The 17,332-nt window shown below is 34.4% G+C and overlaps 1 protein-coding gene across 1 annotated transcript; it reads left to right on the top strand.

Annotated features, from left to right (window-relative positions):
- The first annotated feature begins 312 nt into the window (after positions 1 to 312).
- On the top strand, positions 313 to 2,691 carry LOC113178118 (serine/threonine-protein phosphatase 4 regulatory subunit 3B). Its single transcript, XM_077793665.1, has one exon. It carries the CDS (start codon positions 340 to 342, stop codon positions 2,689 to 2,691), a length of 2,352 nt encoding a protein of 783 aa, XP_077649791.1. The 5' UTR covers positions 313 to 339.
- Positions 2,692 to 17,332: the final 14,641 nt, after the last annotated feature.

The raw sequence follows: 17,332 nt of genomic DNA on the forward strand, positions 1-17,332 counted from the left end.
AACTGAGGCATTTTTAGCCTCGAGCAGGTGGGCGCAAGGACTCACTTTATCAGAGTGAGTAGGAGAGTGGACAAAATGAAAGAAAGGAGGCCCGGGGATTCTGGATGTAGGAGTAAGTGAGAGCTGGCAGGGCCTCAGAGGAATCCTGCGGACCCTGCATCTTTCTCAGCCTCCTCCACTACTGTAACTACTAGTGTAGCCTGTACTGTACTGTAACCTGCCACCTTAACCACTGGTTGCTGCCAAGGTAGCGGTAGCTGCCATTGGTCAGGATACGCAAACGCAGAGCAGGAGTTGGTCACCAAGATCCGGCCTGCTGTGTTTAGGCCAGAGGTCCTCATGGCTAGCAAGTGGAATCGTGTAAAGGTCTATGTGCTGAAAGAAGATCAACAATGGGGCCAGCTGGGCATGGGACAAATCTCCTCAAGTTACATAGAGCGCCTCCAAAGCGTGTGTCTGCTTGTTCGGTCAGAGTCTGATGGCTCACTGATTTTACAGTCCAAGATACACCCAAACGTGCCCTATCAGAAACAACAGGGTGTGTTAATTGTTTGGTCTGAAGATGAGAACCATGGTGTGGCACTAAGTTTCCAGGATCCAGCAGGCTGTCGAGAGATCTGGGAAGACATATGCCAAGTCCAAGGTAAAGACCCAACTGTTGAAATCACACAAGATCTTTTGGATGGACCAGACCAACTTGATGAAATGCCATCAACCAGTAGTCTGGTTGAGCTGCCGAACTGTGAACTCCATACACTTGAAGAAATAGCTGATCTGTTTACTTCTGTCCTTGCTTCACCTATACGTAAAGAAAGGTTGGCACTGATCTTGGAAAATGAAGATTATATTAAAAAACTACTGCAAATATTTCACATTTGTGAGAACCTAAAGAACATTGAAGGCTTACATAACTTGCACAAAATTATTAAAGGCATCTTATTCCTCAACAGAACTCCTCTGTTTGAGATCATGTTTTCTGATGAGTGTATCATGGATGTGGTGGGATGCCTTGAATATGACCCTGCCTTGACTCAGCCAAAAAGGTATAGGGAATTCTTGACCCAAAATGTAAAGTTCAAGGAAGTTATGCCAATAAAAGACTCTAAACTTAGGCAAAAAATACATCAGACCTACAGAGTGCAGTACATTCATGATATTCTTTTTCCTATACCATCCATATTTGAAGAGAATCTTCTCTCTACTCTTACAAATTTTATTTTCTTCAACAAGGTTGAGATAGTCAGCATGCTGCTGGAAGATGATGTGTTTTTGTTTGAAGTTCTTGCACAGTTAAGGGATAAGACTACAGATGAAAATAAACGACGTGAATTATTATTTTTTTTCAAAGAATTTTGTGGGTTTTCCCAGACACTGCAGCCTCAAAGCAAGGATGCTTTATTCACAACATTGTTACAACTGGGAATTCTTTCTGCGCTTAAAATTTTAATGAGCATGGATGATTTCCAAGTAAAGATAACAGCTACAGATATATTTGCGTATCTGGTAGAGTACAGTCCATCTATGATCCGAATATTTGTAATGGAGGAAGCTCAGGATGGTGAAGATGATGAACTTTTTATTAATGTAGTAATTGAACAAATGATCAGTGATACTGATCCTGAACTTGGAGGTGCCATTAATTTGATGGGACTTCTTCGTTCTCTACTTGATGTGGACAACATGCTGATAGTACCCAATGAATGTGAAAGAAGTGAATTTCTAAATTTCTTCTATAGACGTTGCATGCATAATTTGATAGCACCAATTTTGTCTACCACTTCAGAAGACAGAGATGAAGAGGATTATTTATTTGGACCTGACGAAAACAAAAATTGTCTCAATAATTATCAAACAGTACAGCTGCTTAGTTTAATTATAGAACTACTCACATTTTGTGTACAGCATCACACATATCACATTAAAAACTACATATTGAGCAAAGACTTGCTAAGAAGAGTCTTGATGTTGATGAATTCAAAGCACACGTTCCTGATCTTATCTGCTGTTCGTTTTATGAGAAGGATGATTGGTCTTAAAGATGAACTTTATAATCGTTACATCATCAAGGGAAATCTTTTTGATCCAGTTGTAAATGCATTTCTGATTAATGGAACTCGGTACAATATGCTAAATTCGGCTATTATTGAGCTATTTGAATACATACGAGTGGAAAATATCAAGTCTCTTGTTGCACATATAGTTGAAAAGTTTTACAAGGCTTTTGAATTGATTGAATATGTTCAGACATTCAAAGGATTGAAGATTAAATATGAACAAGAGAAAGACAGACAAAATCAAGTAAGGAAGAATTTACATTCTATACTATATATTAAAATTTTTTGCAGAGATGCCAATGGCATGGAGGAGGTGAAGGCTGATATGTATTTTAAGGAAAATACCACAGATGTACTTATGCCACCAATGGAAAATGACTTTCCAGATCATTATGATACATCTATAGATACTAAAATACCAAAAGAAAATGGAGAAAAGGTAGACCTTCTCAAAAGAACATCTTCCGGTGAATTCAGAATTTCTTCATCTAGCTCTCCTGATTCTGAGGATGAAATGAGTACCCCATCCAGTAGCAGTTTGGTTGGTTTAGTGGATTATCCAGATGATGATAATGAAGAAGAAGATAAGGAAGAAGATAAAACATCCCCCAGAAAGAGACCTCATCTTGATTTATAAAACAATTATGGGAGACCCTCAACATATGCTTCAACTAAAATTCTATCAATGTCAATAAACTAAAAAGTCAATCCCAAAGACTTTCTCATATGAACTTTTAAATATACAACAAGTAACAAAAATTATGAAGAAAGGAATTAATTCCATAAAAAGAAAACTTCCCATAATATATACATACAGTGAAATAGTAATCAGCACCTGAGTGATAACTTACCACAACTTGTTTATTTTTCTTTGGTTTAGGGGATAGTTTGGGAGGAGGAAATAGGTTGATGAAATATTGTCAACACAGTTATCACCCAGGGACACATATTAGAAACAACTGTAATAGTTCCATTGCAAAACCTACAATATTATTTGCAGAAAGGTTCTGGCCATGTTTTTCTTTACTCTGGCTGCATTTTTTGAAAGAAGTTTGTTTATATGGTAAACAAAGTCAACTGTAAATATTCATAGGCTCCTCCTGTGAAGATTTAAAAATAATTCAGCCTTATCAATAATTGGGGGAAGCAGCTTACAGTATGTATTTCCATGAATATAAAATAAATCTGGATTCAAAATATGCAGTTATTAGTGTAACCTTTTTAAAGATAAGAAGTACAAAGAAACACCCCAGTAGTATGCCCAAAGTGTTCTCTGTGGGAACTTCGGAGTGAGTAGAAGGTTGGGAAAATTGTTTTCCAATTAATTAGGTTTGTCTTTTCAGAGCAGCAGATATATTTTAGAGTATGAGTTATAAAGACTAATATAAAAGGTAGTGCTAAGTGAATTGACATTTATTATCCAGATGCCACTTTGGACCAAGAAAAAGTTAAGTGTCAAAGTCAGCATACAGGACCTGAAGTTTTTCCATAAACAAAGGTATAATATGAAAAATATTAAAGTGTGTATAAGTGAATTCCTAAAAATAATTACCAAAAAAGAGTTAAGAGGACTCATTTTTATTTTTAAGTTTATTTATTTATTTATTTTTGGTACCAGGGATTGAACCTAGGAGTGCTTTACCACTGAGCCACTTCCCCAGAATTTTTAATTAATTTTTTTGAGGACCTATTTTTTAGAGGAGCAGGTTAACTGAGTCTATTTTCCCTGGAATCATTTAAAGTGAAAAGGAGTTCTTACTGTTTTGTAGATTTTAGTATTAATATTAATTTGAGCCATTATTTGGACAAAGGTAGGCTGTGCAGATAGGAAGTATAATTTTATATAAAACAAGTATTTATTTTGTAGATTAAAATACCACTGTACTTGTTTTGTACCTATTGATATTTATATTGAACTATAAAATTCAGAAATTAAAATATAATGCTGTAATTCTAAAAACAAAAGAGACCATTTTAAATTTTACTATTCTGCCAATAGGAGACACAGCTTATGCAAAACTAGAAACTGCAGTGTAAAAGCTAGAAAGGGTCTATACCTAAAATAACAAACAATAATTTCATCAGATTAAAAACTGATTTCATCAGTTTAGACTGTGGACATGAACTCAGGAGGTAAAATTATACATTGGATAAGATACAACAAAGCAGAAAAATTGCATTTTCACACTTCTCAGGCTATGCTAGTTAAATTAAATGCTATAATGGGATTTTTCATGTATTCATGTTGTGATTGTATGTCAAAAAAGGTGGTTTCTTAGAAAAGCATTTCACATTTTCCTTCTGGGTAGAGTGTCATGGGGACAGTTATCCACAGTACACATAATACACTTATAGAGTTTTGTTTAATGTGTGTGTGTGTGTGTGTGTGTGTGTGTGTGTGTGTGTGTTTAGTATAATGAAAGCAGACCCACTTCCTTAAAAGAGCAGCTATTTGCAACTGGACCAAGAAGAAACATTCTATTTTGGTGTTATTTCTGTTTATTCTTTTCCTCCCAGCTAGTTTCAATCTGTTATAAAAAATGGACCCTCTAGTTAGAAGAGAAAAATATAATATTTCTATATCTTGATGTATTTTCCTCAGTGAGTTTGAAAGATGAGAAAAGTATATAAGTACAATGGGAATTAAAAGTGAAGAAGAAGGAAGAGGAGGAGGAGGAGGAGGAGGAGGGCAGGGAGGAAGAGCAGAAAGTGGGGGAGGAGGGGGAGGAAGAAGAAAAATGATAGGAATTCTATTGAGCTATATGACCTCTGTGAGCCCTTTTCTAATTTCAGCTACTTAACATCAGGAGAACAAGCAAGACAAAGAAAATGGTATAAAGGAAAATTGTCTATCATGTGGCCTAACCTACTATTAAGGGAACATTTAAGAGGGCAACAAAACACAAAAGAACAATCCTTACTGTCTATAAAATGAGTGAAAAAGTGACCAAAGTGTTTAGATTTTTTGATGTTGTGTGGGAAAATATATAGTCAAGAATGTTTAATCCCATCTTTAATATTTTTAGAAGTAATTTACAAAGGACCCTGAAGTAGGTTATTTATGATATGGAAAGAAGAAACACTTTGAAATAGTCCTGTATATACCATAAAATCCAAGCCAGAATTTTTGGAGAAATACTCTGGACTCATGATGTTCTTGGCTTTAAACACATGATTTCTACCAATTTTTATGTTTTATCGATCTTTTAAACATACCAAAAAGGGGAGGGTGATATAACAGACAAAGCAAAAACTTCATATTCAGATAGTTCTTGATAATAATGCAAGCTCTGACTCTTACTAGTTCTATTTCCATGACATTTTCTGTGACAATTTACTTATTTTTTCCGCTAGCCACAATTTTCCCAGCTTGTCTTAAAAATTAGAAGCTATATGTAAATTACCCAGAACATATTTAGCACTCAAGAAATAACTTTTGAAACTCATTATCAGCAGTAGCAGCAGCAGCAGTATAATCATTCCTAAGAAGATGAGGTATAAAGCCAGCTATACCCTCTTATATCACTAGTTATGCTCATAAATTAAAAATCTTATATTCTAGATCAAATTGACAGCAATAAATAAATTAAAAGTTAATGAATTCAGTTCTAGTTGGTGAAGTCTTTGTGTATGCATGGTGCCCTGCTGAGACACAAATGAAATAAAAACATGAAAGTGGGAAATATAAAACCTCAGAAAACAAATGAAGACACAGGTGGAGTAGTATCTTCACCATTGGCATGTTAACCAAGAAATGAGAGATGATAGGAGTGAAAAGTAAAATTGAAATTAATGAAGTAGGAGGACAGCTGGGAAGGGAAATGAACACTTATAAAAGTGACAAAAGTCACTAACCCTTATTCCATCCATGCCTAATCACAGAAGACAAAGTAATCAACAAGAATGTATCCCACTGGGCTTGGTAGCACACGCCTATAATCCTAGCAGCTGGGGAGGATGAAACAAGAGGATCTTGAGTTCAAAGCCAACCTCAGTAATTTAGTGAGACCCTGTCTCTAAATAAAAATACAAAAAAGGGCTGGAGATATAGTTCAGTGATTGAGTACTCCTGGGCTCAATCCTTTGTACTCAAAAAAATTATCCCTAGATAATGGATCATATGGCCTTTCCTTGAAGCAACTGAAATAACAGGCAAAGCTGAGGGCCCTGGTATGCATGTTGTTGCTTCAGAGTTAAGCCTTTCTCTTTAGGGTTGCTATAGTTTGGGTCTGAAATACACACCAAAATCCAATATGTTAAAGGCTTGGTATCAAGTTTGTTGCTATTGGGAGGTAGTGGAAACTTTAAGAGATGGGGTCTATTTAGAGGTCTTTGGGAACATGCCCTTGAAAGGGATATGAGATCCCAGACCCTCTCCATCTCTTTCATTTTCTACCTATAAGCTGAGAAGTTATGCCCTGACCCCTATGATGTGCTGGTTCAACAGAGGCCTAAAAGCATTGGGGTCAACTGATCATGGACTAGAACCTTTGAAACTGAGTCAAAATAAACTTTTTATCTTAATAAGTTGATTGTTTCAGATATTTTTTATAGCCATATGGAACTAACACAAGAATGTGGGAGAATTTAAGATGCTGAGAGTTAACAACCCTCAAGGTACAAGTCACAGTGTTATAGGGAAAGACACATCTTAATCCCTGGCTCCCATCCATCTACAATTAAAAGTATTTAAAAAAAATAGAAAGTCTTTTCAATGTATTGAGTTCTGATTCCCCACTCTGCAAGTGGTACCTACCTCAAGTCAGTGACACAGGTTGAGAATATTTGAGGTAAACTTTAAGGTTCATAGTTTAGCTCAGATAATTAAATGTAGTCCTTATTTTGAAAAGTGACTAGTCAATACAGTCTGCTTGTTTATCTTTGGCATTAGGGAGCGTGGATTAGTCTACTCCATGGGATAACTGGGATTGGGGCTGTGGATGACAGCAACATGTATGTGTGTAGGGAGGTGTAGATGTTAGTACACACACATGAGGAGGAGCTAGGATTATCCCCATAGACCTCTATAAGGTAAAATGAATGTTTGTCAGAACTATCTGGTCAGTGCTGGCAGAACTAGCAGTCAGTTAAATTGTAGGTGCTTGTAACAGTTTAGGATAGCTGCACCAGAATGGATTCCTTGGTGGATGGGGAAGCTTCAGAGGAAGTTCTGATAAGGAAATTCATTAAGACCCCTCTATCCCCTGTACAAGCCTAAATGAGTTATTGCTCTTCTTCTATCTACACAATACCTGAGTATCCCATTTCAGTAACTATAACTTTGATGTTTACTTTTTTCAATCATATTGTACACTCCACTCGTCCAAACCTTTTATCTAGAAGGAGTAGATGAAATAGGGATAAGGACATATTTATTGAAAGTAACAAAAATTAAGTTTGAATCTTGTAGGTCCCATTCTTGCCATGCTGCTACAGACAGGCTATATCAATCAGGGTAGCCTGGGGAAGGCCTGGAAATGATCAGGAAAAAATTATAAATCTTCAAAATATATCTATAATTTCTCATTCCTTTAGTTTTGATCACTAGTTGGGAGATGACGAAGAAGGAGTGATCCTCTCCTAGGGACAGCCATATTCAGTATCCAGATTGTCTTATTCTGATACAGCCTTTTTCAACTTCCACTCTGAACATTCTGGCCCAAACAATTTACTGTTGTGGGGGCTATGCATTGTAGCATATTTAGCAATATTAATGACTTCTACCCACTAGATGACAGCAGCACAAGCTCACTTGTGTCCATCAGAAATGTATACAGAACATGTTAAATATCTCTTTAGGGAGCAAATTACCCTCAAAAGTGACCCACTCATTTAAAGATGTGTGGAATTTGATTCATGTGTTTGTTTTAGCTTTGTGGATATTGAGTCTAATTCCTCCAGCCCAAGTCATTTTCTGTCTTTCCCCCCAAGTACAAGGCCCAGGAATATATAAGGTATATGTATTATGCACTCTCATCCTCAAGAGAATGGGCCTTACTTAAAATTATAAAGATCTTTGTTTAGAATCTGGGTTCTGCCTTTTATTATGAATATAACCATGGCATCTCCTTTGACACCCATGATTCTCAGTTTTCTTTGGAAAGTATGTTCAATAACATTGTTATCACTAAATAATGTCCTACCCCTCAATTTATGTTGAAGTCCTAACTCCCACTGTCTCAGAATATGACTGTATTTTGAGATATTCTTTGAAAAGGTAATTTAGGTAAAATGAAGTCATTAGGGGTAGGCTTTCATCTTACATGGCTGGAATCTTTTATAAGAGGAGATCAGGACACAGACACATACAGAAGAAAGGCTATGTAAAGAGAAAGGGAGAAGGCAGTTATCTACAAGCCAAAGAGAGATGTTTTAAAAAATACAAGTCTGTCAAGATGTTTATTTCTTCTAATGGGAAGAAATTTTATGATAATTAAATAATATATGTCCTATAAATATCACAGTTATTATAAAGAGTTCATAAATGAGATATAGCAATAGCTGTTCTTTATTGAGCATGGTGTATATGTCAGGCACTAAATCCTAGGCAATTTATCTACATTATTTCTAATTTCACAATGTACCTACAAGGTAGGTGTGGTGGCTATGAGAATGTACCCCACAGAGAAGGAATATAATTGAATAAGGTCCCCAACTGCTATGCTCTGAAATCATTTTTGTTTTTTCTTACAGTTCATGCTTCCTAGGCCTGCTCCCAGTCAGCAGTTAGAATGTCAGGGAAAGTGAAGCCGGATCATTCCTGAAAGGTAAGCAACTCCTCTGACTAGAGACTTTGGCTTCAGGGATTTCTGAAGATCTTCCTGAACTTTCTTTGGACTTCAGAGTGATCTAAGATGTTTCTATCATAGCTTAGTTCCCTGTCACTTTTTTCACTTGGAATCAGAGTGTATCATGATATGATGGCTTTCCCAGTCTCATCCAGCTTACTCCCTGTTGCTTCTCCCTGGCCTTTTACCTAAAAATATAATTGTATACTAAGTGCTTACATGACAATTGCTATACCAACATGATATGTATTCTGACTCTATTTTCCAGAATAAACAGAGAGCTTTATACTCAGAATTACAAGCTATTACTACATATAATTTTGACTGACTCCATACACTGGGTTTTCTTTCCCAACATTTGTCTAAAAATCTCTACTGAAAGTACTTTAAATATTAAAACTATTTTAAAAACCTCATTTATATTTATTAACAATAAAATAGAAGTATAAAATCAATATATAAGATCTATGGATACTCTAAGCACATAGATAGTAACAGAGTTCATCTTTCTGCTTTACCCATGTTTCCAAAGTTTATGTTAAGCTAACACTGTTTGAATTCTTTACAAAACACAGCACTTTGCTAAACACTGTCATCAAGTATATCAGAGAGTTGCTAAAGTGGTAGCCAGTGAAATTTTCAGTCTTATCTCTGAAATCAAGAGAATAAAATATCTAGCTTCACTATGGGCCAACTTTGTGGTAAATGAATGTGATATATATATATATATATATATATATATATATATATATATATATATATATACTTTAATCATAATAACAGAGGTCCATGTCACAACTTCTTATGTGTCCCCCATGTTAGTATGTAGTTGCCTATTTAAGGAAAATGTTAGGAATAAAGGTCTACTCAATTTACCAAGATTAAATTTCAGCTCCAATACAGAATTGTGACTTAAAATAGAAATTATATCTGATCTTATAAACAGTGAAGTTAAATATCTTATACTTTTGAGTGTGTGTACTGAGTGTTTCAGATACTAGACATGCATTGACTTATGTTCCTTTCTAAGTTTCTTTTGTTATTATTATTTGTTCTTTTTAGATATACATGACAGTAGACGAATCCTTTCTAGGTTTCTGTTGGATTGCCTCAGTGTTTGTTTGCTTTTTCCCTTAATTGCATTAAAAGTTATTCTTTCTATTTTTATGTGGTAGTTAATTACTTCTAAATTGTAACAAACATACTTCATTTTACATGAGTTAATCAGTCTATCTTTCCCTTGGATAATAAAATAAATTATTTTATATCTACCACTTCTCCACTGTACTACATGTGATTGCTATTTTAATATATCTGACATACTTACCTGTTTGTACTGGAACATTTTTAGTCTATAAATTATTGGAATCAGAAACAAACCAAATTTGAGTTACATTATTTCCTGGATACTGCAATGACTAAATTGAGCAATTATATGGGTATTATTTAGAGAAAACTGCAGAAAAGTACTTCTATTGAACAGTTACTAAGGCAACCCTTTGGGGGAAAAAAGGCATATGAATGGGCTCAGGAGCCTGATAAACTACCCAGTAATATTGGAATGTTTCTTTTGCACAAATTTTCAAACATATCCTACAAAATCCAAAGAGTACTTTAATGTATCACATTTGACAGTAGGAAACATACACTATTTTGGTGTGTGTTCAAAGATTGCAAAATATCAAAGAATGATAGTTCATTTCAGACCAAAAATAAAATATTCTGTGAAGAGCTATTCATATTTTTTCTCAGAGTTGAGCACTATATTTTAAATGTAATTAAATTTTATATGATTTCTGTTGATGCTAAGTAACGTTTTAAAAGTATTAACACATAACATTATAGGAAAATCATACTATGTTAGAGTCTAGAAAGCAACAGTTTTTCTTTTTATAAATGCATCTTAATAATTGGATTATGCATGATGGTTTTATATATCTTTACTACTATTGCAAACATAGGGAAAAAGTGTGGAATACAGATTTATAATAGTCAGGTAAGTAGTTTCTACCTGTTGGGCTTGAGATCATTCATGTAGCCTCTGAATCTCAGGTTACTTTTCTCTAAATTGATGTTGATATTATAAATAATAATGTAGATAAACTTTTAAAATACCATGGGACATTGATGAACATTATCTACTTAGTTTATCTGACACTGTAACAATTTCTCTTTTAAATCTAGCAACTAGTGAAGTTTCATTATTTCTCAAATAAAGTATACCAGGATATACATACCTATAACCCCATATTGAAATTAGACTGTAAGCAATGATTTGTGATAACTTTTTTCTTTGTGTTGCTGGGAATCAAACCCAGGGCCTCATACATGCTAGGCAAGTGTTCTACCACTGAAACGACATCCCCAGCCCACAATAACTTCTTTATGTTTTTACAAGGTGTTTAACTCAGATGTAAGATAATTAGAATCATTTCTTTGCTTTTTTCCTGTTTCTCTTTGATATTTATAAAATGATACTTTACATGTGAATATAGTATTCCTGTAAAAATAACTACTAATATGATTAAACTCTACTTTCACTATTGCCTGAAATCTATGCTCCATCATCCCCACATTTTTCTTAGGATCCCATTCTTAATAATTGAAGTACATGAATTTGATGTTCCATAGATTTATACAAATATATCCATTGCAAATTTGTGCTATAGCTGTGTGTATATTTTTTAAAAATGTATACTTTGCTATATAACATTAGTTGATATTTACTCTTTATCTTTCATATTCTCTATCACCTTCCTTGAGAAGTATTCTAAATTGCTCATGAGAAATTCAATGCCCAATTCTTAGGAAAGCAATCTGATTCTGTGGAAGACCAGGAAAAAAATTGCTATTTCAAAAGATATACATTTCTTAATCCCTGTGAATGTTATGTGAAATATCAAAGTCTTTATAGATGTGACTAAATTAAGAATTTTTAAATGGGAAGATTATCCCAGATTTATATGGGTAGACTCTAAATGAAATTAAATGTATCCTCAAAAAAGGAAGACAAGGGGAAATCTGATACACACACAAAGGAGAACACAACATGAAGATAAATCAGAGGAAGATTTGAAATCCTAGCCTTGAATCCTGGAGTGCTTTAGTCACAAGTCAAGGAATGCCTGAAGCCACCAGAAGCTGAAAGAGATAAGAAACAGATTTCCTTCTATAGTTTATGGAGGGTGTAAGGGTACATAGCTCTGTTGATAATCTTGAGTTATACCCAGTTTTATACTCACTTCTGGATTTTTTGTCTGTAGAATTGTGAGAGAAAAATTATTGGTATGATAAATTTGGGGTGATTTTTAATAACATCCACAGGAAACTAATACACTGTAAAAATTAAAATTATAAATTAACAATGAGATATTATTCTGCACTTAAATCATGGGTAAACACTTAAATCCTTGATGAAATATGGTTATGAAGAAAATGGGGTTCTTTTATTCTATTCCATGTCAATTTCTAAGTGTACATAGAAAGAAACACTTAACTCTGGATTAATATATTATCTTTTTGGAATTTTTCTGGCTAATACAGTCAAAAACCATGAAGAGATAAATGTAACTTGATATTAAGTGCAGTGTTGCTTAGAGTAGCAAAGTCTGGAAGTAACCTAAGTATCCATCATCTGGTAACTGTACATTATGGTATAATATAGAATATATATTTATAAAATCACTTTAAAATGAGAGTTTTTTTCTCACAGTTTCAGATGAGGACCCAAAGTTGAAAAACAAAATAAGTGTTGCTCAAGTGTGGCACTAATCCATTTATGAAGCTCATATGAAGAAATTATATGAAAAAAGTTTGTGTGATTTAAGCCTAAACCTGAGACTATAAGTGGCATTAAAATTGAGGTTAGGTAAAGATAATTTCTTTGGAAATGTTTCTAGTAGTACTCTAGTATGTACTCTTACCTCATAATTGTATGTATCTCTTGAAAGGAGAGATTTTCATTCCTAGTTTTATTAATAAGAGTTTTATCTAAGGAAACCTGCTGGAGATTTTGAAATGTGTCCCCTGAAGTTTGTGGAGACACGGTGTTCTAACATTTGACTCACTTGAGACTTCTAAAGATGCTTTGGAATCATCCAGAGGGAAACAGTGTTATATTAGGAACAAAAAGCACTTCCACCTACAGAATGAGCAAGGTTGTGATTGTATTTTCCACAAACTGATATGTTGATAGGAAATAGCTTGAAGCCATCTTAACAGGGACTTGGCCCGAATTTGCTGTGGAAAAGAGAGATGAGACACAGGTGAGATGAGAGTCTGTTAGGTGACCTACAAGACACCAAGGAATATAAGAGCCATTACACACATCATGTGGATGCATTTCTCAAAAATGCTTAAAATCATGCTGGGAGAGAACAAGCTCTTTGAACAATTGCCAAACCCAGAGATTGCTTGCTATACAAGTCTGCACTGTAAACCTGTCTTCCTGGAGTTGTCAAAAACTATCTTTAGTAGGAAAAAAAGAGGTGAGAGAGAGGGGAGTACTATGACTTCTGCAGGTTTCCTACTTGAAACTGAATCAAACTAGTCTGAGAGAACACTTTGGATGTTCATCTCTGGAGGTTCATTGCACTACACAATTTATTATTCAAATGAGATGAGTATATTATCTAAAAGATACAAGATGATTATTACTATTGCTATTTGAAAGTAACTGGAAAAAGTTATACAAGTCAGAACTGAATCCATAAAACATGTTTGAAGGTACCTACCCTAGCAATACTTGCAACCTATCAACTTGAACCTATTCATAAAATGATTAGATTACAGAATAAAGTTCACTAAATATATAGACCCAGTAAAATATCTCAAAAATACACTTTTAAGTAACAAAAATGTAATGTAGATGCAGAAGAATGTGAGTAGTAATATGCCACATCTGACTTTTTCTAAAAAGGCCTTTCTTCTCTGATGGAAGATTCCAGTGAAGAAAACAGTGGTTAAAGAAGGCTTGATGAAGAAAATTACAAAGATGAAAAAAGGGGCAACATATTCTACCCTTGGCTCCTACAGTTTTTCCCCCCACATTGTGTGTTTCCACTTGGAGTTTCCTCCTTCTGCTTTTGGAGTCTAGCCAATAAAATGAGCAATTTGTTCAAGTCCTCTATGAATTGACTATCAGGGGACTACCATTCCCTATAATCTTTTTTCAGGAGTTCTTTCCCAAGCATTGGTTGATATTTTACCATGTGAATCTGCTCATCATTAATTGCCTGAATACTTCAGGGGCACCTTGTTCAGGTTTCCAGGGTTCTTTCTTTATGCCACTCTATTTTCTCCAGTAATCTTTTCTGAGAACAATAGCCATGTTGATCTTCCTAGCTTGTCAGTTTCATCCCAGAGAGTCTCTGGACCATGCCAAGCTTGGATTTCTCCTCCTTCTGCTGTGACCAGGAAACTCTCTCCAACAGGGAAGCTCCTGTAAACCTTAACTGTTTGTTGGGAATCATTGTCCTTTGTTTGCTGATGTTCAGTGAGTGTCTTGCAACTGTTATTGTTTTTGATTGTTTCATGGGAGAGGATGAATACAGTCCTGTTATTCCATTTTAGTTGGAAGTGTAACCCTGAAGTATTTAAAGTAAAACTGTCAGGCAGAAATATACAATACAATTTCAAACAAAGTGCGAAAGGGAATCAAATCGGTCCTATATATATTGCCTCTCCTCCAAGAGGCTTTTGAAATGAGAGAAAACAAATTACTAAGAAGGAAGGGGAGGAGGAAATGCTGGGGACTGAATTAGAGCATCATATTCCTTGCTTTAGTTATTATGTCAAAGATGTATCCTAGGGCTGTGGCTGTAGCTCACTGGTAAACCACTTGCCTAACATGTGTGAGGCACTGGGTTCGATCCTCAGTACCACATAAATAAATAAAATAAAGATATTATGTCCATCTACAACTAAAACAATACATTAAAAAATGTATCCTAATGTTATGTATAACTAAAAAGAACCAATAAAATAAAAAAGACTGAATTCCTTTGCTTTCACCTCCTTACTTTCAAGGATCTGTATACTCATACTTTATAGTATATGCCTCATGTACAATTTTATTTTTATGTAAGTGATCATTTGATTAATGTCAAAATTTTCTTCCTAAACTGAAAGCACTATGAGGATACGTATACATTTAGGATCCTTTTGCTCACTACTCTCTCCCCATTGCCTATGTGTTATATTGATAGAAAACAAGGAACTGTGCCTCCTAGATATTTTGAAGATGTGGAAAATAATGTCAGACTGATGGAGAAATTTGATCGGGGTGAAATAGTGCCTAAAGATAAGCCATCAAACATAATTTGCTAACACCTTCCCTACAAGAATTTCTCAGCATGGTTTCAAATCATTATGAAGGACACAATTTCTGAGACCATATAAAATTATAATTTAAGAAAAAACCATAAAATCACTTTTTAAATATTAACAAATGGAACTTAAATATCACAATGAGTTTTTACTCATCATTTGTTGAATAAATGCACAAAGAAGATCTTTACTTTTAAATATCGTATGTTTGGCCTTTTACTACTTGAACATTGTCCTCATCTGTTTAATATATGAACATATGATGATGATTGCTACCAATGGAAAAGGTTCATGTTAAGTTATTTGATTTTTAGAGAAATGTACTCTTTTTTGGCTTACTATTGTTTAGTAGGTCTAGGCTCTATGAAGATACATGTTAACTTATGGATGGTATACATGGAGATACTGGATTCCTTTCACGTTCAGAAAATAACACCAAAAGTTACTTGTTCTGGTAAGATGTTGAATGCTTTGTCTCAAACTCAGCAAATATATTCACCATGACTTTCTTAAACTGACAACATAACAATTATTTGAATTTTCCTTTGAACCAGTTTTCCTACCTATTGTTTCCCTCATTTGCCTTATTATGAAGTTAAATAAATATCTGATTTATGTTCATTTTATAGCTATAACTTTTGAAAATTATTCTTATTTGACACCTTATCCTATGGATGAAATGCAAATATTGTATGTAGTTGGACTGAAATTTTAACATGTGTTTTATACCTATGGGAACAAGGATGTAAGGGGTAAAAATTTGTTCTGTAGTTTTACTTTTGTCAAAATGGTAGTTAATTGATCAAAACAATATTGTGCATTATAAATTTTTATAATATTCTAAGGTAAAGTCTAATGGAAATTACTCTCCCTAATGAAATAAAACGTGATGGAAATTAGCATTATTGTGTTATATCTGACCGCTAACACATTATTTTTCATTAATTGGTAGCAGAAAATATTAAGCACTTCATCAGGTAAAAAGAGGATAAAAAATTCAAAATATGATTTGATAAAATAGGTTTTAACTTATCAAAAGCATATACCATCAGAAGGCTGAGGGAGGAGGATCGTGAGTTCAGAGCAAGCCTCAGCAAAAATAAAGTGCTTAGCAATTCAGTGAGACCCTGGCTCTAAATAAAATACAAAATAGGGCTGGGAGTGTGGCTCAGTGGTCGAGTGTCGCTGAGTTCAATCCACAGTGCCCCCCCCCAAAAAGCACATACCATATCTGAAAGAAATATCATAAAACTTTTATCCTTGAATTTTATCCAGTGTGTTTTGAAATTTTTCTGTATAAAACCTTCCAGTTCTATATGACAGTATGAGAATCATGAAACAATACTGCTCTTAAAAGATGATTTTCTTTCTGTATAATGACTTGCCTATGGGAATGAGTCTTGAAAAATCTAGAGTCACCCCTGTTTATATGTATGGAAAAACACCATTTTAAGTTTTTACTATTTCTTATTAATTCTTTTTAAAAGACTTTTCTCTCTTAGGACTCTGCTTCAATGGAGATGTGTTCATTACCAATAGTCTGATGCAAGAGAGAAAGTCATTAGATAAAAATCATCATTACTCCCACCATCCTACTCTATATATCACATATGTGAAATCAGAATATCTCATTATGGGGCAAAATATCAAATTTCCAACAGTGGCTCATACCTGAGGTAAGTAGAAAGCAAGAAAACTCAACAAATTTTACACTTTATGGTTCCTTGATTCAAGTTTAAACCACACTGGTGTGGCAGAGCCCTTTAGACCTGGAAATAATACCCCATACTAGGACTAAGAATGGATGCCAATTGCAAACAAAACTCAATACATAACTCTTACATAAAGAGAGAGTAATTCACCTATGAACTCACACCTATCTCAGTCCAATCAATTTCTGAAAAGGGTAAATAAATATAGAAAGAGACTTTTTGGAAATATACATTCTTTAAATTTTTCTGGCTATATTTCCCTACCTCCTCATAATATTTGGCTAACCTCCAAGGATGATTTCCAGAAGGGTATTTTCCCAAGGCATTCCATGTGAGCTTCAGGGTGAAGAAATACAGAAAGAAGTAAAATTTCCTCCAAGCAATATTTCTTAAATTTTAGGATGGTAAGAATCACCTGGGATGTTTGCTACATTTTTTTTTTCAAATCCAC

Source organism: Urocitellus parryii, chromosome X (assembly GCF_045843805.1).
Source record: "Urocitellus parryii isolate mUroPar1 chromosome X, mUroPar1.hap1, whole genome shotgun sequence".
NCBI lineage: Eukaryota > Metazoa > Chordata > Mammalia > Rodentia > Sciuridae > Urocitellus > Urocitellus parryii.

What these genes read in the sequence shown, in the direction of transcription:
- LOC113178118 (XM_077793665.1), top strand. Translation starts at nt 340, where the DNA reads ATGGCTAGCAAGTGGAATCGTGTAAAGGTCTATGTGCTGAAAGAAGAT.